Source organism: Dreissena polymorpha, chromosome 2, assembly GCF_020536995.1.
Source record: "Dreissena polymorpha isolate Duluth1 chromosome 2, UMN_Dpol_1.0, whole genome shotgun sequence".
Taxonomy (NCBI): Eukaryota; Metazoa; Mollusca; class Bivalvia; order Myida; family Dreissenidae; genus Dreissena; species Dreissena polymorpha.
This window is the reverse complement of record NC_068356.1, coordinates 66,423,566-66,446,263: the sequence shown is the minus strand read 5'-3', so window position 1 is coordinate 66,446,263 and position 22,698 is coordinate 66,423,566. Positions and strand designations below refer to the sequence as shown.

The following is a 22,698-nucleotide window of genomic DNA, read 5'->3' as shown; positions in this document are numbered from 1 at the left end:
TTTCTCAAACTTTAAATCTTGCGAAGCTAGTGTTATTAAAGCATGTGCTGAACATAAGTAAATTGTAATCTTAACAAATTAAACTAGTCCAATATGTGGACCTCATCAGACTGAGGCTCCGCTACTGGTAGCAATTTGATTATATAAACTGGTAACCATTGAAAATCTGTTAGCCAAGTTTCTTGAAAAGTTCTGGTGCGTTTACTTAGATCATATTTTTTATCATAATCTTTCTTAGTTTTTTGGGAGGTGGGCTGCTCAAAGCTTCGGGTTTCTGCTCCGTTTATGAAGATTAAAAAAAAGTTTCATCTTTACCATTAAAGTCGTCTTAAATAACAAAGTAGACTGTGTTTTGATTATCTTAGATTGATACTTTTTATTTCCGTCTGATCGTAAAAATAAAGAAACTAGTCTGTACACTGTCTAACAGTCGGGCCGAATGTTGAAAATGCGGCATGCTCCCGGTCTCTTATAGAATAAGGGACATCACTGCACAGGAAAGTGCACGTATTTAGCTTGATTGCTCCGCAAATAGCACTGACAATGTTATCGCGTGTCAACATCCGGTTTTGTAAAACTTAATTACGGCTTTAATACAATGTATTTTTGTATACCTGGACGCGACTTTTAAAAAACATGTTGTCCACGGACAACTTAATTGAAAAAAGTTGGTTGCCCAGTCTAGCAAATGTACGACTCGGGCAACTCGGACATTTGATTTCACCACCCCTGGTTCAAACAACAGACAAGTCTTTGAGAGACATTCAAGAGACATTCAAGGACTGATAACAGCTGGAATTATCCCAATTTTGTCATTGGCAAATATTATTAAGCCACATATTGCCCAACTTCCTGGAACTAAAGACTGCATTTCAGATGCACTGACATTGCTGGGACAAGCTCAGTTTGATCTGCGTATTAGGAGGCGATATTTCTTAAGACCCTTCTGAAATCAAAATATTCAAACATTTGTAGTCTGAGTACCACATATTTGTTTGGAGATGATGTTTCAAAAGAAATGAAAAAATGTGAGACTACTGTTAAAGTCGGAAAATGTGTCCCAAATAACAGGTACCCTAAATATTCACAGGGATTTGGCCCAACCAGGAATCCGGGCTATAGGGGAGCTACACGCTCGAGGCCATACAATTATGCCACACACAGCTACGGCTTTAACCCAAGGGGTATGGGCAAACAACCCAGTCAATATGGACAATTTGGCTATCAGCACAACCTGCCAAGAGGGGGCAGAAATTCCGCAGCAGTATCAGCAGCAACATCAGCTGGCCCAAACTGAAGGCAAAAGATTTTGATGCTACTGTAAGTAATTCTAAAAGATTAATGTTATGTTTTGATGAATGGAAAAATATAACTTCAGATTCATGGGTTTTAGACACTGTTCAAGGATACAAAATTAATTTTGAACAGGTTCCAATACAAATAAATATTCCAAATCAAATCAAATTTTCAGAAATTGAAAAATCCTTGATTGATCAAGAAGTAAAAAAATGCTAAAATAGGGTGCTATAGAGTATTCTACTCATTAAAATGGAGAATTTATATCAAATTTATTTTTAGTTCCAAAACCAAATGGTAAATTTGGACCAGTTATAAATTTAAAGCAGCTGAATGAATACGTTCACTATGATAAATTCAAACAAGAAACTTTTGTGTTTATTTTGGAACTTATACAACCAAATGATTGGTTTATTTCCCTGGATTTGCGTTCAGCTTATTGGTCTATTCCCATTCATCAGGACTGCATAAAGTTTTTTTAATTTCTATGGCAAGATCAGTTATATGCGTTTGTGTCTTTTCCTTTCGGCCTAAACTCGGCACCTTTTGTATTTACAAAAACATTGAAGCCAGTGTATGCTTCTTTTAGGAAACTGGGAATAAGATGTTCTTATTTCATAGATGATTCAATAGGAATGAATAATGACAGAAAACGGTGCAAGCCAAATGCTGAACTAATGATTAGAACATTGGAGTCTTTGGGTTTTGTTATTAATGACGAGAAATCTGTCGTAAAGCCCGTTAAAAGGATTACCTATTTAGGGTTTGTGATTGACTCAGAGCTGTTCAAGATTTTCTTGCCAGATGATAAAATAGGAAAAATCAAGACCATGGGTGTGAATTTATCAAATAACAAGAAATATCTTTAAAAAAGATATACGGCGTAAATAGTTTAATGAATGAGATCAAGTATAGCGAATGTCTTTTTCTGTGCAGTTCTTAGCTGCATCACACGCAGTACGGGATGTTACGGGGAGTTTTCGCGGCTTATTTTACATTATAACATATTGCTGGTCATAAACCTATAGATACAAAACAGAAAACCAAAAGAAGAATGGAAGTGAAATTTAAACATATGAGTCAACCGGCCACACGAGAAGTATCCGTATTTATAGGCGCGTTCTTCGAACAAACCTGTTTTAGTGGTTTGTCGGGCATTGCTATTTGATTCGATTATTAACAGTATCAATTATCATCGTGCTAATGCTTAAAGTGATATTATGGGCATTTTGCACTGTTGAATTGAGCTGAAAAGAATTAACAGGTCAAAATAGTTAGTTAAAATGTGGTTACTGATTAATTATCTGCAACTCACCTTGCTACCAGTTGTTTATAAAAATATATTTTATATTCGATATTCTTACGTGACCCACCCAGTCCTGTAAGCTGAAATGATCCGTAAAACAATTTCGTGTCTTTGTGTCGTATGAACAAATCTGCACTAAAACTAAATTTAGGTTCAACTCGTAAACGCATGATCAGTTGTCAAACGAAAGTACGGTTGATATTCAAATGCATTATTTTTCTCTTTCTGGTATATTGTTTTAGTATGATGATGCTGCATTAATTAATATAAGTGTATATGAAGTAGAAACATCAAAAATAATCAACGGTTGCGATAGACACCTATAAACTGTTACATGCTCATAATATCACTTTAGTACATTAGGCAATATGGACGAATAATTATTGTTAAATTTATCAACAATAATATTTATCATTGTATTGTTGAAAACACATTAAGAATCTATTATTTACATACCATAATTATATTGCTGAATATCTTCATTTTACTATTTCTGGTCTAAAGAAAATTCCAGGTCACCTAGTTCACGGATAGCGTCTTTATTATATAACGATTATTTTACTGGCCGCCAACTCCGGTGATGACCTGTATATAAACTCTGAATGTCCGCGAATTGACCCGATATACCTCGCGGGTTGAAATGCAATGCTTTAAAGTGAGGCCTCGCTTCCATTGCTCTTTATACTTTTACATGTTAACATGTTGACAGGAATAAGGAAGTAAGTATTAAATATGAGAACATAGCCTTTTAAGTATAAAGCTCTTGCGCTGGTAATACTCTGAAAATAAAAGGTGTACGCAAAAACTGTATTGATGTCGAGAATTGAGTGTAAAACTGTTCTATCTATTAAGCCTTTTCATTCGAGATAAAATTGTTTCATACAGTAAAACAGTGTTACAAAGACGCGGATATGTTTCCAATGTTCTGGTGGTATACTCAAATCAGCCAATGGAATAAATGAAGTTTATTCATTCGTACCTAGCCGCGGGAAATTTTATTGGAATTTTATTGGACACTTACAAAGGTCAGGCTAAGGTGAAAAGCTGGCTTATGCAGCTTACGCCGAAAAAATTCATTTCAATTAGAGAGCTGGCATCTTTCATTGGGTTGATCATAAATTCACTTGATTCTGTCCTTGAAGGACTGTTACATTACAGAACATTAGAAAGGTTCAAAGTTTAGGCTTTGCAAAAGAATCCAGATTTTAATTCAGCAGTTCAATTAAATCCTGCATGTTTAAATGAGATAAATTGGGGGATTAAAATGTTCAAAACAAACATGGCAAAAAGATACGCCAAAATCCGATTACACTATGGATTTAAACTGATGCCTCCAATGCTGGTTTTGGGTCCTATTGTGTTGAGGAAAAACTATCAACAAATGGAAGATGGCCTATTAAGGAATCAAAAAACCATATTAATTTCTTTGAATTACTTGCATCGTTGAGGGACCCGAATCGACGCTGCCCTAATTCGACGCATTTTTGTTTTGCCTCTGTTTGATACATAAGCGACATCCGTTGACGTCATACAATAGCACATGGTACTCTACGCACAATTTACTATAGTTATTGTTTATTATGTGGAAAATAGCGGGTTAAAAGGTTAGATATGGTTGATCGGTTTGCAATTGATGGATTTTTATGTATTTTACTTAATGCAAAACTTTTGAACACTTTACACCCAATTGTCTTTGTTAATAAGACCGTGGAATAATGCATCGGTTTCATCTGCAAAAGTTCACTATTTCATTCATAAGTCACGTGACTGCCATTTGACAAAACATCGTATAAATAGATTTATTTTCACTATGAAAAAGGTGTTCGCGTAAACGTTGATTTGAAGTCCGGATATGTTTTTGGTTATGCTGTAATGCAATTTTATCTATATGTAGCAAGTGTTTGTGTTGGTAATTGCATATTATGTTTATAACTAACTTTCATCTTATTTATTATAAGTGCAGGTTCCACAAAAGAAGTACAGGTTATATTCACATATCTTCCATAAACACAGCTTATGACTGGGTTGCTGACACAGGCCCCTATTAAAACCACTGCCAGACAGTATGACATCACACAATTAAAAATCTTAATTGATTTAATTAATTTCAGTTTCATATTACTTTTACAGCAATTACAAATTTAAGTACAACAACCATGAGTTAATATTTTATGCATTCAGTCTCCACAGGAGTGATATTTACATTGAAATCATGTAACCAATCAGATGCGTCGTTTTAGGGCACTCTCAACAGATATGGCCGCCGTTACATAGACTTGGGTCATTTCGTTTTTAAACGAAATTTTGTTCATTACACAATCAATTGAATTTAAAATGTGTAAATAAAAGGTACATGTGTAATGAAATAACAAAATTTATTACATAAATCCCTATATTGAGCAACAAAACTTCAACAAACTGTTTGTATGCGTCGAAATTGGGCACTCGAGGACAATATTTTTTGCATTGAAATCTTGGTTATCGGATAAACATGACATACATGTACATGTAGGAATTCAGTCAGATTACAGGGTTCCCGCTGTCGATCGCCATTGGCGCCAATTGCGATAAAGTAAAAAATCTGGCGACAAAATTTCGTAAATGGCGATTTAAAAAAAATCGGCATTTTTCTGCGTTCATATAGACGAGTTAATTGTTATTGTTTACATTCGGGATTTTTCGCGCATGCGCACTGACTGGTTGGCAAAAACACTGGTTACAGTAACGTAAAACATGTATAAAGGGCTTTTGTTTAGTCAATTAAACGATAAAAAATCCGAAATAAACATTACAACTCTTATACAATAGTGCAAATATATCATATTTAGTTCCAATAAATAAATGTATCATCATATGTATAATTTCCTCTTTATAAAAATACAAATTAGTTATTAGCATCAGAGTAAACGTGGTCGGAAGACTAAATACTGACAATACCACACAACAAAACAATAAATTAGCCGTATTCTTTTTTATAGTAAGACTTTAAAAAATGATATTTAAGAACTTATAAAACATATATTAATTTGATTATAACTATAAACGGTGTGGATATTGTTATTGCTCATCAGCGATCGAAAGTGTATTATAAGAGGCACATTTGATCAATTATAAAACAAAGCCATTAAAAACGGAATACATTACAATCGTTATATGTTGTGGTAATTTTCTTTTCCATAGAATGAATTTTCGTTTCGTTTCCATTGAATTACAATATTAATAAATTTTAATATACAAATGAAAATAAAACCTGCATCTTGTGCAAATTGAACTGTCTTTGCATGTATATTGAAATCTCTTAACAAGTAATAAGGAGTGATACATTTAACAATCTAGCATTTTATGATAAATATATATATTAATTTAATTTATTTTACACAAATATTGTTTATCCATTGTGATTGCTTGGTTTCATGATGGTGTTACGTGCAATGCAAGAACGTACAATCTTTACACTAAATTGACGAGTTTACATTTGCCGGTACCCGCGGTAAATACATCAATTGTGTAGCAGTAATATTGAACAATATTTTAAATTTAAAGTTATAAAGCACTGTATTATTATGATTAAACTGGCTTACATATAAATACGCATGTTCTTGTTAATCCGTTTCAGACAAATATCATCTTTTTTTAATATGTTAAATTATTTATTAAAGCAAATGTTACGTATTTAGGCTTTAATATTTGGCTTGCTCAATATGACTGCTCAATATGCCAAGAGATGGCATGGAGGTATCATAAAGTCTGCCACATGTGGTCTATGCAGGGACCCAATTAAAGTATTGGTCACTATGTTTATGACACCGGCATGTTTTCTGTGTAATTGTCTGGGCAGTCTCCGATCATAACGAGATAATAGTGTCAAAATTGGTGTGCACAATTAAATAAAACAATGAGATTTATTAATTTATTTGTTGTGTAACAAGGTAAGTCTGTACATATATATTAAGATTAAAATCAGTTACTATATGTTGCGCACAAAAAGCGATTTATTGATGTTTGTTTTCATCCTTATTTGTGTTTTGTCATTAAATTTAATTTATTCTAAAAGAATTTCCATTTTTGAAATTTTGTATCTAAAATGGACGTGAAGATGCGTTTAGTAGATTTTTGTGGTAACCACATAACGAGCTCGTAGATAGTGTACGTTCCACTCCATAGCTCGTTTTTAGTAAACACAAATAATAACAACAATATAATCGTTCCAAAAATGAATTTCCACGCATGCTTATGTTTTATTCAGACATATATAGTAAAATTATATTTGATACAGTTCATGAGTATCAATAAAAACGATGATAATGTCAACCTTCTCTATATGCGCTTATAAGAATTCCACCTCTTTTTGCCAACCAGTGGGCGGAGTCTAAACTTTGCAGGTGCGTGTGACGTCACGCGTTAACTCGTCTATAGACGAGTTAACGCGTGACGTCACACGCACCTGCAAAGTTTAGACTCCGCCCACTGGTTGGCAAAAGAGGTGCAATTTATATAAGCGCATATAGAGAAGGTTGACGAAATCTTCGTTTTTAATGATAATCATGCACAATATCGAATATAATTTTACTAATTATGTCTGAATAAAACATTAGCATGCAAGGAAATGCATCTTTGGAACGATTTTATTGTTTTTATTATTATTTGTTTTTACTGACAACGAACTCGGGAGTGGAACACAATCTAAGTGCTCGGTATGTGGTTAAACAAAAATCTCTCTACTTGGCACTTTATCGCGACCATTTTTAGTTAAAAACTTCTCAGAAATTGAAATTCTTTCAGAATGAATTAAATTTAATGAACGAAAACAAATAAGGATAAAAACAAACAACGAATAGGTCAATTGTATGTACGCGACATAGGGTAACTGATTTGAACCTTTATGTGTCTGGAAAAACTTACCTTCTTACACATTCAATAAATTCTTTTATTTAATGTTATTGTTTTATTTCATTGTTCACACTAATTTTGGCACTCTTTGTTGCAGCATTTATATCCCGGTGTATAATTGCACCTTTGTTATCACAAACCGATTATCTCGTTATGATCGGATACTGTCCAGACAATTACAAAGAAAACATGGTGTCATAAACCCAGGGACCTACACTTGGACCCCTGCATAAACCACATGTTGCAGACGAGTGTCTGGTCAGTAAACATAAGTCACGATACCTCTATGTCATCTCTTGGCATATTGAGCAATCATTTAAGCCACATTTTAAAGCTAAAAATACTGATAAGTTAATTTTTTATGAAATATTTTAACAAAAATGAAGACATTTGTCGGAAATGTATTAACGGGAACGAGTGTATATATTTATTAGCCAGTTAAACTTAATAAGACAGTGTTTAATAACTATACATTTAAATATTGTGCAATTTTACTGCTATGCAATTAAGGTATTTAACGGGTACCGGCAAAAGTTAACTCCGCTATTATGTGTAAAGATTGTACATTACTGCAGGGTCCGAAACACGATCATGAACATAAGCAGTCACAAAAGGGGCCGTTAGTTAAATTAAATATATGCATCTATCATAAAATGCTATATTTTTATCACTCCTTATTACTAATAGAGATTTCAATATACATGCAAAGACAGTTACATTTGGGTAATTAATATGCAGGGTTTTTCCGTTTGTATGGTAAATTGAATTTATATTCATTCAATGTAAACGAAACGTAAATTCATTCAATGTAAAAGAAAATTACCACAATATTTAAAAATAGTACTGTATTCCGCTTTTTAGGGCTTTTTTTTATAATTGATTAAATGCACCTCTGACTCTATTGATCGCTGATGAAATAAAACACTATCCACACCACTTAAAATTATAATACAATTAAAATATGTTTTATTAGTGTTTAAATATAATTTATTCGAGTCTTATTATCAGAAAGAATACGGCTAATTTATTGTTTTGTTTTGTGGAATTGTCAGTATTAAGTCTTCCGATCACGTTTACTCTATGCTAATAACTACTTTGTATTTTTATGAAGAGGAAATTTTATTTGTGAATATACATTTATTTGTTACTAAATATGCTATATTTGCACTTTTTTTAAAGAGTTTTAATGTTAATTTCGTATTTATTATCAATTTATTGACTAAACAAAAGCCCTTTATACATGTTTTACGTTACTGTAACCAGTGTTTTTGCCAACCAGTCAGTGTGCATGCGCGGAAAATCCCGAATGTAAACAATAACAATTAACTCGTCTATTTTCTTAAAATGACAAAAGACGCTGTGTTTACCAGCCGCTTTACGGCAGTCGTAATACTATAGATTTCCATGGTGTAAGCGATACAGCTGTAATCAATGGAGCGTGGTGCTGACTGCCGACTACCGCAAAGTGGCATGTTATGGTGATAATTGCGATTATCTGGGGTGTTGTTGCACGGTAACGCTGTATTCCAAATAAATTAATCAGCCAAAGAGTATTCTCAAAAGTAGTGCGGTGTTAACTCCGCCCACGAAGGGAGATAACTTAGTCTGTTGTAAAAAATGGCGGTGTTAAAATTTCCCTCTTTTATTGACGCCGACAATTACATCAAAGAGGAAGAAATCAAAACGTGCGAACGTTTTGTTTTTTTGGCAAGACGTTGTTGCAAGTTATCTTAATTGGTCGGCAGTTTTATTGCTTCAGAGATAAGGCAATATTGAAATATACCGACTTTGCGCTTAAATGTGAAGTGTTTGTCACAGTGTTCGAAGCAGATTCAAGACCGTTAAATTGACAACAATGACAATCAAAAAGGTAAGTATCGATTGTTTTTAGAAAAATCGGTGTAATTATAGAAAATAGTAAAACATTTTACATCTATTGGTTCTATTTAAACGGTGACATATTGCTGTTTCACTCGTCAAAATGGCAAGTTCAGAGTGTAAAACGACTTTTAGAAAGTGAACATTAGATGCTGCTTATTTTGAGACTCATTCAAAATGCAAACGTTCCCACCGCTATTATTCACCAGCTAACAAACAAAAACCAAACAAAGACAGTTGTTTATCAGAATTTCATTTCCTTCAATATGATTTCCAACACACAATCTATGCTGTGTGAACTCTTTATATCCTAAACACTTATCAATTCATTCACTACCGGATGTACCTTAAAAAAAAGGTAAACATAGTTTAGCACATGGAAATCAATTTGACATTTGATATACACAAATGCTTATTTTATTTGACTGTTGTGTTAAGGGCTCTATGTAGTAGATCATATGCTAGCACACATTTATATTATTTATATACTTCACATTCATTGATTATTATTAGTATTATATTAATATTATATTTCCCTTTTTGTATTTTCAGAATACCATAAAGCTTCTGAAGCACCAAAACTGTGGCAACATATTCAGGCTGCTAAGAAGGTGTCAATTAACAAGAGTTACAACTGATTGAATGTGCCTTTATTTAATTAACAATGTTAAATGTGTTGTTATTATTAATACTACTGTTATTAAATCAATTCCTTTAACATACTGTAAATGCTCAGTTTTTGTTTGTATTATAATAACATGATCTTCATTGCCCAAATGTAGCCCCAGTGTGGCGACAACTTTTTAAATTTGGCGAAAGTAAGTGGCGACAACTTTTGAAAGCCCAGAGGGAACCCTGTCTATGGTAGCCATTGCATATATAAATGATTTTGGTGGAATGGCAAATACCTCTTTAGATTATCTGGCAAAAGTTATTTGGGAATGGTGTTTGGCAAGAAATGTTTTCATATTGGCATATCATATACCAGGAAAAAATAATGTAGAAGCAGATTTCTTCTCAAGACATTTTTCAGATAGCACTGAATGGATGCTTAAAAAGAAAATTTTGACGAGACTGATGTCACTGATCACACAACTTGTACGTCCAAATATTGATTTATTAGCCTCAAGGCTTAATTGTCAATAAGAGGTGTATGCTTCATGGTAGTCTCATTTATAAGACGCGCAAAGAATTTAGAGATACTTTTTATATGGGCTAAATTCTTTGGAACGTCTCATCGTTGAAGGACCTTTTTAGTGGTGGAAACCAGAAAGTTTAAATTTTCATCAATTTGCGTAAAATTGCAAAATAACATTACCAACTCATTCAGTTTTAATTCAGAAGTTCATTTTTACATCAAATATCGTCGATTCGAAGTTAGAAAGGCATAAATTCTTCAGTTAAACTTCTGCTTAAATCGCAAAACAGTCACTGACCTGTAGCCATGTCATGAAACTGATTTAAATATGAACCAATCAGAAGAAGGCATTACGGTGTAACGTGTACGCGTAATTTTATTTAACATGAGCTTTTAACACCGACGTTTACCTAACTAGATCTAGTATGCTAATCTTTGTCGATTTAATAATCATATGTTCAAAACAGATATGGTGCAGTTTCTATTCACTGTTCTAAGTTTCAGGAAGTGTTTATGCATGTCTTTTTCGCACCTCTGTCTGTGTTGTTTTATGTACTTGCATTCTACGTTACAAAGGACGGTATACTGTACGATCTGTATCAATATTATTTATGTACAGTATAAAAATAAAAGATGTACTTTATTTCAGAACTTTTTAATTGTCAATTTAGAAAAAAAAAAACAATGCTAAATTAATCCAGAAAAGTATAACATCGGTTTACTATGTAACGCGCTGCACCACAACAGACGAACGCAAACTGTATTTTACGCTTTTTATTCTTCCACTTTAAACCAGATGCTTTACATCGAGGTCGTGTTATCGATTTATATCTACACAGCGAGCGAATCGAGAGATATTGAAAAATTGAATAGTGGTTGGATTTAAATTGCTCAGGCGTGCAAAATTCAAAGTGTCATTACATAATTTTTACGGAACATTATCGAGAAATGAATTATCTACACAGGTATGTAAATATTATTGCAATCCGTTGTTATTAAGTGTCTTATATCGGGGCTTGAATGTTGCGCACAAAATCCTTGCGCAACAATATAGACAAAGAACAAAAAATCCCCACCACATAATTGGTCTTTCAACCTTTGTACGCTCCAAATATTACCCATATAAAAAGTAGCTTAATATTTAAGAGCGTCAAAAATTTGGACTAGCTTCATGGATGCCAGAACCAAATGCTTTTGCAACAAATGCATTTTCATTGAACTGGACCAAATTTACTCCTACATTTTTCCACCCTTTTGTTTTATGGGAGCTATTTTAAATAAAATCAGAGAAGATAATGTCGAACAGGCATTGATTGTATTTCCTTTTATGACAAATCAAATTTGGTTTCCATCCTTACTACAGTGTATGATTTCTTTGCCTGTTTGATTACCACGTCACAAGGATATTTTGACGCTTCAACACAACGACACACAACATCCAATGGGGAAGAAGTTGCAGTTGATTGGAACAGTTGTGTCCGGAAATCCCTTACTGATATAGGCATTTCACCGCAGATTGCCGAAGGCATCCTGGACAGTTGGCGATCAGGAACAAGAAAGCAGTATTCATCAGCTTGGAAGAAATGGACTTTGTGGTGTAACATCCATTATAGAGATCCCATTTCAGGGCTTTTTTTCCTTCTTTGGGACCCGCCGAAAATCGGCCCTTTCCCCTCAGATTTTTTTTCCCCTCAGTAGGTAAATTTTACCCCAGACTTCATTTTTTTTAAACTTTAAATACATAAGTTAACCTGATCCAGTGTAAAAAATATAACATATTGCATAATTAAATTATCTGTTGTCTTGATTTTGTTTTAAGAACAGCAAAATATGTTGAATTAAATATTTAAGACTTTCCTTATTTTCCCCAAAATCCGGCGTTTCGCGTGATTTTTTCCCCCAAAATCCGGCATTTTGCGTGATTTTTTTCCCCTAAAAAAAGGCCAGGCCCTTTCCCCAAAATCAGATAAAAAACCCTGCATTTGTCCAACTCATGAACTAATTTTAAAATACTTGTTTTATTTGAAGAACAAAAATCCTACAGTGTAATAAGTACACATAAATCTGTGATTATATGGAAACATTGAAGCTTCTTTATCCTAAGTTCAATGGTTCTAGTATGATTATTATTAGGTTTATGAATGGATTATACAACACTTTTCCACCAAAACCAAGATATAATTTTACTTGGGATGTCACTCCCTGTCAGTAAAGTTCTTAATTTGATTTCTACATGGATACCCAGGGCCCTCAATCTATTAAATCTGCCGCCGAAATTCGGCGGCAGTCCCCCACCTGAAAAGTATACTTTTTTCCCCTTTTTGGGGAAAAAATTCCCCCTAAAAAAAAATAAAAAATTAATTATTTCTTTTCAATAGAAAGATGTGTCTCATGATTATTATATCTCAATTCTATTTCAATTTAATCTTTGCAAACATACTTAATTATGAAAAATGCAATGAATATAGTTCAAACATGTACAAATGTAATAATGAGAGAGTAAGTAAAAAAATCCCCCCAAAAGGGAAACGCCGCGAAAATTCCCCCCTCTAAGGGCTGTAAACCCCTTCTCCCAAAGTGTGAGGGCGCTGATACCTCTTGATAAGTTGTCTATAAAAAAATTAACATGTAAACTAACAGTTTTAGTTACTTTGTCGACTGCCACAAGGGCACAGACATTAAAATCTCTTTGTGTAGATCGTTGTGTTTTGGAAGCTGATAGGGTCTTGTTTAATTGTGGCGATAAGCTAAAGCATTCAAAGCCAGATAATGATCATATTTTAATTTTGAGGGCTTTTGAAGATACTCGACTCTGTCCAGTAATACGCCGGGTATGCGAATACTTCGTAGACGGATGGCACTTCACTAACAGAGGACAACAAACGTCACGCGCGAGAGGTAAGTTTCTCTGTTTTATTTAAAGTTATATCCTAAAGATTAGTTTTTAAGACAAGACACATGGTCGAGTTGATAAATGGTGTATCCTTTTGTATTGGGAATACACAATTTCACGGAAGAATGGTACAGTTTTGCCCAAAAATAGAAAATTCGATCGGAAAACAGCATAAACTGGATGAACAGTAAACATTTTAACAAAATAAAACTACTTAGAATTATTGCAAGAAATTGCTTGCTATTCAAGCATGTAGAGTAATCACTGTGCTTCAAATACTGAAATTTTGATAGTATTCAATGCAATATAAACAAAGATAGTGCATGTTGTAATAGGTGGCATACATAAAGTTGCAGGCACTTTGTTTACCGATAAAGGGCACTTCAGATTACGGAGACTTTCACTAAAGCGGGCACTCTAATAACTGAGTTGTATCTTCTACCTTAAATGCATTTATTTATATTATGGCTATTCATACGAAACATTTTGAAAATATATTTCTCAAAAATCACATTACTATTAATTTATACTATGTTTATTATAATTGCAATTTTCAAATAAGATTATATTTATTATTAAATAAATGTGTACATAATGAATATGTTTTTTATTTGGTAACTTGAGATTCAGAAAAATGAAAATACAACGGATAATGCGGATCAACACAATCGTGTTTAATTTTACTTATAGCAGGGCTCTAGATAACGGTAGTGAAGGGGTCTTTATGAGGAAAATGTACATTTGTTCTTCATAAAATCCTATGTCGGTTGTGCTTATTTGAATTGCAGCATCAAGACGATACTTATGCGTAGCAACAAAATTAAAAAGAGAATGGTAAAACTCCCTTAATTTTGAGCCCTGCTTGTAGGAAGCACTTCCCTTTACGCAACGCTAACGTTTGCTCGAAGTGCGATTCACCTGACCCTAAATAAATGAATTGGTTGAGTTTAAAGAAACACGGGTAAAATTAAATCGTAAAAACAACTGATTCTGGAAAAAAGGAATGTGTACATAAAATGTTTAAATTTCATATTATGGAGTCAGTACTTAGTATACCCCCACAAACGAAGTAAACTAATGTCCAACAACGAACCGTCGGCGGCATTCATAAGCTCCGATTCACTCATCCTGTAATAAATAATTGTGTCACTTATATGCAACTTTATATGCAGCATGTGTTGTGTTTATATTAAAAACAAAGACGGATATGCATAACTTTTTACACCACTGTCATGTGATTAAATCGACCCTGCACGTTATTTTATTGCTATTTCCGTTTACTGGCATTGAGCCAAAAAGTTCGAATAGAATTTCGGACCTGCGTCGCTGCTGATATTAATCTCTGAGAGGCAGTTTAAGCAGAGTGATTATTCATGACATGCTATATAATATATAAGTAAATAGCCTTATTACCTTCATTTGGACATAAAGATAAATGCTTTAGATCAACCGTTTTGAACGTAAATTAAAATATATGGTCATATAGATTTTACTCATTAGACATATCCAATTTGTTTAACATTTATCTTTCACATTTATACCAAATCATAATCATATTTCAAAGGGATAAGAACATGCTTCGGTAATTCATTTTTTATTTGCGTACTAAGTACATACATTTTTATTTATTGCCTGCTTACTTAAACAGTATTCCACAGCGAATTCTGCATTTTTGATTCACAAAAAAAAACGAGTGTGTTATATCTGGAAAAAAGTGTCTAGATGTCGGGAAACGAAGTGCCATTGTTTTTTAGATGATCGGTAAACGAAGTGCAGATGAAAAATGTGCGTGCAACTCTTAAAACATTTGAATTTTCTCAAAAACATTAGTAAACTTAAATGTAACATGTTGTAACATTACTGAATATATTGATCTTTTATTTCGAATAGTAAACACGTTCTAGATTTATTTCCAAGTATGTTTATTTTGTTAAAATATGTACTGATCATTCAATTCATGCTGATTATCGATGGAATTTTATCGTTTTTTTAAATAGTTCACCGTTTTTCCGCGAATTTCTTTCTTCGCAATACGAAGTGCTATACCATTAATCACCCAAACAATGTTCTGTGTCTAAAAACCAAATAAACAGAACATAAAAACAAAAAAAGCTGAAGAACTCACCTCTCGCGCGTGGCGTTTATTGTTCTCTGTTAGTGAAGTGCCATCCGTCAACGAAATATTCGCATACCCGGCGTGAGTAAGAACTTTGAAATGTTTTCTGTCTAAGACAAAGGATTTAAGAATATCTAGACAATTGTTTGTTTCTTATTCAAATTTTAAGGCTGTGTCCACCAGTACCATTGAAAGATGGCTAAAATATGTGTTAGATTTTGCAGGAGTTGATACAAACATTTATAAGGCTCATTCATTTAGAGGAGCCTCTGTTTCTGCCGCGTTCATGAAAGGTTGTAAAGTGTCTGACATATTAAAAACTGCTGATTGGTCATCAGTTAAAAACTTTAAAATATTCTATCTTAGTGATACATGTATTGAGCACTCAGAAAGTGATCAGGCTCAGTCATTTAGTACTGCTGTTTTATCTAGAGAAAGAACATAGTATTAATTAAAGAAACATGTTGTTTCCACAATGTTCTGAAAATGATCACAAGTAACAGTTTGATTTGATTACCCATTGTAGAACTCATATCTGCTGTAATATGAAGATTGTTTTTTGTATTTTCTGATGTGCATTTACATTATTGCTTTAATTAGTGTTTTTCAAATATCAGTTACAATAATATTTGTTTGACAAGGTATAAATAGTCATATAGGAATGCTCTATTTTTGACAATGAATCTCGACTATGAAGTTATTTTGCCCAAATGACATTACGAAAAATGTTTCTTAACCTCCCTAAAGGGCACATCTTCTGTCAATTATTGATCATATTTGTAAAATTGTAATTTTTATGATGAACGGATGAAAGGTTTAAATGGAATAAATTAGAATCTTATTAGAAATTATGTCAATATTATCATTGTTATGATATGAAAATTGCTTTTATTGCATAATATTAGAACATACAATTTTCATATGTTAAGGATTATATGATTTGTTGAATACAAATTTTGTAAAATATACATTCAAATAGTTTGTTTTTTCCTTTTGGGTGTTTATGTTGGCGTCTTTAAAGATGCTTGTATACTGTAGGCTGGAGGCCTAGTGAAAATAATGGTCCCCACATCCAAGCACTTGTGTGATGTATGGGGGACATTATTGGAATAAGGCAGGAGGACGAAAGTATACAAGCACCCACCCTTACTTTACCTTTTGTAAAATGAATTATAGAGTTTTCTCCCATCCCTAATGATCTGGGGAAATAAAAATAACCATGTTATTTTTACCTAGAGTTTTATCGCCAACATAAATGACTTTAAAATCTTTGAGCGCCTCGTGTATTTCGTTGTCTTTATAGATGGTTATCACTTGGGTTAAGGTCAAAATTTTGACCTTTAAAAACAGCGAAATAGACTGGTCACTGGAGTAATATGCTTGTATACTTTCGGCTTCCGGCCTTATTCCAATAATGTCCCCAATCCATCACACAAGTGCTTGGATGGGGGGACCATTTTGCATTAGCTCTCAACCTAAATTCCTTTGGCATTTTAGGTCATACATTTTGACTGTCTATATTTAGAACCAACAAATTTAGGCTTAGGCGTTAATTTGCTTCTGTGTTAGTTAAAATAAAAGTATATGCGTTGATGTTTCTGTAAAACATACACTATACAGAACACAATTTTATGACCACACCTTTTTGATTCCTAAAAAAATATTAGTGCCTAGAGCAGTAGGGTGAGTAGCTAAAGAAACTTCAGCGTACAGTTTATATAGTATTGACAGACCTATAAAGTCGCGCCAGTAATAAATCATAAAAAGCGACATTTAAAGTTATGGAAGCCAGAACTATAGGGTGAGAAGTGAACGCTTCGTTGATTTTGCCTTAAACAAGCTCTACAACTGCAAAGGTTAAGGAAGTAACGTTTGATTTTATTAAGAGTTATACTTGTTATGATCTTTATACTTATAACATAATAAATAATAAATTGTACCTGTTAAAATTCTCCAAATCACAGATGATCTGTAACGTCCGATCTGTTAACTAGTTTTCGTCGATTTTGCAATGTTTACTTCCGTACGGGTATGACTAAATGCCGAAAACAGTACTGTTTTCGCGAAAACAGTAACATGTACCGAAAACAGTTAGAATTCCCACCTTTACAGCGTGATAGTGGCGTTAAACTACGATTTTGATGAATGTTTACAACAGTACGCATTTAAATGATGCTTTATATTAATTATTACTTTTTTACGACAAGCATGTAATTACTGTTTTAAATGAAAGCATTATATAATACCAGGACATGATACCGAAAACAGTAACATGTACCGAAAACAGTTAGATTTCCCACTTTTACATCGTGATAGTGGCGTTAAACTATGATTTTAATTAATGCTTACAACAGTACGCATTTAAATGATGCTTTATATTAATTATTTCTTTTGTACGATAAGCATGTTATTACTGTTTTAAATGGAAGCATTATATCATTATATAATACGAAGACATGATATCGAAAACAGTAAATTTACCGAAAACAGTTAGATTTCCCACCTTTACATCGTGCTATTTCCGTTAAATCATGATTTTAATATATGATAACTTTAGAAAGCATTTGGGCGAGTTTCAAATATGTTTAAGACGGTACCTGTAATTAAGTCAATGGTTATATAAAAGAACACATCATCAAAATATATATTTTATTAATGAACACATGTTAAATATTGGTATGTTTGGTAGAGTAGACAAAATTAAATAAAATGTTTTACATAAAGACATTATGGAAATAAATAACATTTCATAATAAGATGCATAATAAGTATGACGTTCGGTATCGGACCGTGTTTTAAAGTTTAAAAATGTGCTGACGCAACGACAATTAAGACAACAGCTTTAAAGTCACATGCCTATAAATAATCCCAGCATAAGGGAATTTTAATCACAGCATAAAGAAATACATTTCATGCATAATGTGTCGACAATTAAGGCAACAGCTTGACATCAATTTTTAAAGTTTTCTTTTTGCGGATGGCGTTCTTGACCGCTCTGCTCGTTTTCTTTTTCGTTGGCAGGTTTTTTTTACCGGCAGAGGGTGTTTTAATCAGTGTTCTTGATCCATCAGTGGAAACCACTACATTTGGGTGAGACTTTCTGTAGTCACATAAAAATTGCTTTATTTTCCGTTCTCTTAGTTCTTCTGTTAACATCTCCCAAAGGTCGATGGACATTTGGTGGTGTTTAAATTGTTCCGTCAATCTGAAATTACCCGTACCTCGCACGGCCCTACATCTCTCCATTTTTTCTCCCTCAACGATCTGCTCTACATTTGATATGAATTTGCTTAGGTCCATTAACTTCCATTGCGTAGCAGTTTTTAATATGTGATTGGCGGATTCACAATTGTTGTTAGTCCACCCTGTGCTAACCTTTCCTATTAAAGACGGTTTGATAACAAAATCATGTAGTGTCGGTACCAATTTGTTTACAAAGTAAGGTAGAAACTGTTTCCCTCGGACATTTTCATCATTTGTTGTTACTAATTAATGAATGCGTGTGTACAATTGAAAGGGATACAAGCATGGTAATATGAGTCGCGTTCTGATAAAACTGGGCATAATGCATGTGCGGACTGAACAGGCTAATCTCGGACGACACTTTATGCACATGCATTATGCCCAGTTTTATCAGAACGCGACTCATATAATCGGCTCTACCTTGAAATCCTTTAACACAGAAATTTGCTAGCCGTATCTGTACATATTTTCTGGTCTCATTTAATAATAATTGTAAACATAATCACTATCAAAACCCTGATTGTTTGTCAAATTGTTTAAATAAGTGTATGTCCTTTCAAAGCAAAAGATTCCATAACAACAAAATTACAGTCCAAAATTATTAGTGCGAATAAATATAACATGTTCAATTAAAAAAAAAAAGAGTAACGTAAGCAAAGGATATAATTCCTACAATACTCAATATCCTTACAAATATTGCTCAAAACTCTATTTTACTATAAAACATCTGGCATTTTACGTTCATTCGCATGAAACATACCGCAATTACTCTAAGTACCGCTTCCGCACAACTTGCGCGTGTGCTGTGAAATGGAGCGTAGGCGACGTACTTTTTTGACGATGCTGGAACAGCATCGTCTAAGGAATGATAACCATCAAAAAATCTTCACAATGGCGACCTATGTAAAAGGGTTGATGTTATGTGCAGACGTGCATAACAGATCGTATAGATCAGACTGTCATTGAGTGTATATCCCAGTGTGTATGCGTCATCAGAAATTGAGTATTTTCAGTTTGGATGCAGGTGTATTCTCCGGAACAGATCTATATAGATGCCGTCTACAACTATTAATTGTATGAATTTTATTTAATTAACATTTAATAAACATTATTTGTCTGCTTATGGTATGATTTTTATTTAATAAACTATATTTATATACATCCGTACAATCTTCAGATGTTTCAATATGTTTTAAATTGCAATTGATAACAAATGAAGCCCTATAATCTGCACCCAGTTGACATTCCCGTATTCTTATACGGTCTCTATGCTATATTAAAAGATATTCTTAAACTAATGCTTATACGGGCTTTATTCCATTAAATGCGATATGAACACCTTATTTACGTCTAAACAATCGAAGAAGATTCTTTGAATTATATGTGGTTGATTTCGACGGAAAACTATTGCAGCCCTATCAATCTGCATGTGTTCCGACAGCATTGAAGATTTATAAGTGTTTTATCCCGTGTGCTATAATCTCTTAATTGCATTTAAAACGTAGTGAGTCCCTAATCATCTGCGTCCAGGTCCAAAGTCTGAGCAGGTTCTGATTTTGGTTTCATGCGACGGATAACTACTGAAGCCCGAACAATCTGCATGCGTCCGATAAACTTTACAAGGCATATCTCAGGTTTTTATATGTGATTTATTTGCGAAAAAAAAAATAAAGCCCTATATATCTGCTGGCGTTTCGACAACATTCACATGGCATTTCTAAGATTCTTATGAAGTTTACTTGCGACGGACAACCAATGAAACCCTATAAATCTGCATGCGTTTCAACGCATCCTATCAGATTCTTATATGGATCTAATTTCAACGGGGAACTTGTGATACCCTATTAATCCTTATGCATGCCAACAACCTTCACAGTGTATTTCACAGGTTTTTATATGGATTTTAAATTCGACGGAAAACTAATAAGTCCTATTAATCTGCATGCGTTACGACAGCACTCACAGGGCGCGTATACGGTTACAATCGGGGATTGTATGGGATTTTTCCATATACATTTGCGCTCAGTCGACACGAACATCTTAATTTATGGCATTAAATAAGTAATGCAATCCTTATCCATGTTCGTTCTTATACTGCTTTAATTGCGACTAAAGTATTTTTATTTTAATTAAAATCGCAATCCATGTAATGGAAATTAAACATGCAAGAGTAAGTGTAAAATGTATTCAGTTGTGATGTAAAAAGGTCCGTGAACAACCTTAGTTTGATGGTATACGCACGATGTAATCGTTGTCTATACGCAGATTAATAGACGTGCATAAGTTCCACAACGCTTTTTAATACGTCTCAAGCCATGCGAAAATTGTATGGACGCAGATAAATTTAATTTCATTAGTTATTTAATACAATTACTAGCGAATAAGCCACCTTAATATATCGACTCGATGCACATTGATAGGGTTCCTTTAGCTCTGTTATGCAAGTAAGACCGTATATATGCGCATGTGAAAGTTAACTGGGTGCAGATCAACAGATACTCATCATTATTAAACCTGAATGTGGCAGAGTCCCGGTCAACCCCGAACAAGCTACGGTTTATCCCGGTGAAGCCCCGGCAGAGCCCAGGTTGTCGCCGGTAATGCTCAGGTGGAGCCCCGGTAAAAGCCGGCAGCGTTCGGGCAAAGCCCCGGTCTACCGTAACTCCGCCGAGACTCACCGGGGCTATCATGGCAACAGACCCCGGCAGAGCTACGGCAACGCCCCAGTTTAATCGCGGTCGTCGCCGGTAATGACCAGACGGAGCCCCGGTGAATGCCGGTGGCGTCCCGGCAGAGCGCCGGTTTACCAATGAACCTGGCTATACCGGGACTCTGCCGGCATTCACCAGGGCTCCACCGGGGCACCACCGGCGACAACCGGGGCGTTGCTGTAGCTCTACCGGGGTCTGTATGGGCCCCGGTGGAGCAACGGTGCCGTCCGGGTTGTTCCCGGTGCCGTCCTGGTTGTTCCCGGTGCCGCGCCGGTCGATGCCGGTCCTTCACGGTAACTACCGGTTCATCCCGCAGGTATTAAACATTTTAATACTTACCCGGTGGAGCGTGGAGCCCCAGTTGTCCCCGGTCGTCCCCGGTTCATCCCTGTCGTCCCCGGTTCATCCCGGTAGAGCCCCGGTTCATCCCGGTAGATCCCGGATCACGCACCGGGGCTCCACCGGCATCATAGTGAGAGTGGGCCTTAAGACCGTATACGCGCATTTCAATGTACACAGATCAATAGGCAACATTCTCGTATAATCCAGAATTAAATCGTATAAGCACGATGTGAAAGTTATCTGGATACAGATTTATAGGTGCTCATTTGTTCCCCAACGCTATATTACGCGTATTAAACTTGCGAAGATCGTATAGAAGCATGTAAATAGAAGTTACACAATGCACTATAAATCTTTATTCAGAACTCAATCTGTTGTGCACGTCTACATCTAACGCTTACATGCAAATAGAAGTTACACAATCTGCACAATAAATCTGTATTCAGAACTCAATCTTTTTTCCTAATGCTATTATAAACCACAAATTATTGACGCAGACGAATAGGGTTTCATCATAATCTGCACTAAAAATCTGCATTACAAATTCTAATATTGCCGCAAAATATACACCTCCCAATGTTCATCACGTGATACACAATCTGCACAAAATCTGTTTTCTGAATTCAAACTGTTATGCGCGTCTGCATATAACTATGGCAAGCGAAATGCACATTAAGTCTTTAAACCACGGTTTAACAGTTAACTATATAGTTAAGAGACTTTGAACCCGGGTTCAAAGTGCCGTTTGCACATAAATTCCTTAAACCCGGGTTCAAGACTTTGAACTGCAGTTCAAAGTCTCTTAACTCTATAGTTAAGAGAGGACCAATTAAATCGCGGCATTTACCTTCTATATATAGCTAATTGTGGTTTAAGCTCCGCTGA

General features: G+C 34.5%; 1 protein-coding gene and 1 long non-coding RNA gene across 10 annotated transcripts in view; one reads left to right on the top strand and one right to left on the bottom strand.

Annotated features, from left to right (window-relative positions):
• Nucleotides 1-22,698, bottom strand: part of LOC127867407 (lipopolysaccharide-induced tumor necrosis factor-alpha factor homolog) — a 191,717-nt gene that overhangs the window by 28,411 nt on the left and 140,608 nt on the right. For 2 of the 8 annotated variants that reach the window (XM_052408537.1, XM_052408531.1), the window contains exon 1: nt 4,038-4,058. The exons of 4 other annotated variants lie outside the window; for them this stretch is intronic. Coding sequence is in view for 1 of the 4 variants with exons in the window: in XM_052408531.1 (XP_052264491.1) it covers nt 4,038-4,043 (6 nt within the window). In the remaining 3 variants the exon portion in view is untranslated. Of the gene's footprint in view, nt 1-4,037; nt 4,059-17,457; nt 17,553-22,698 lie in introns of those variants that run through there. 2 more of the 8 variants (XM_052408533.1, XM_052408536.1) reach the window with 2 other exon arrangements.
• LOC127867411 (uncharacterized) lies at nt 8,844-10,093 on the top strand. 2 transcript variants are annotated; one of them, XR_008043489.1, is made up of 3 exons: nt 8,844-9,005; nt 9,218-9,362; nt 9,923-10,093. It is a non-coding gene; the product is annotated as an uncharacterized LOC127867411 (long non-coding RNA). The 2 variants fall into 2 exon arrangements; XR_008043488.1 differs by lacking the exon at nt 8,844-9,005 and having other exon boundaries at nt 9,041-9,362.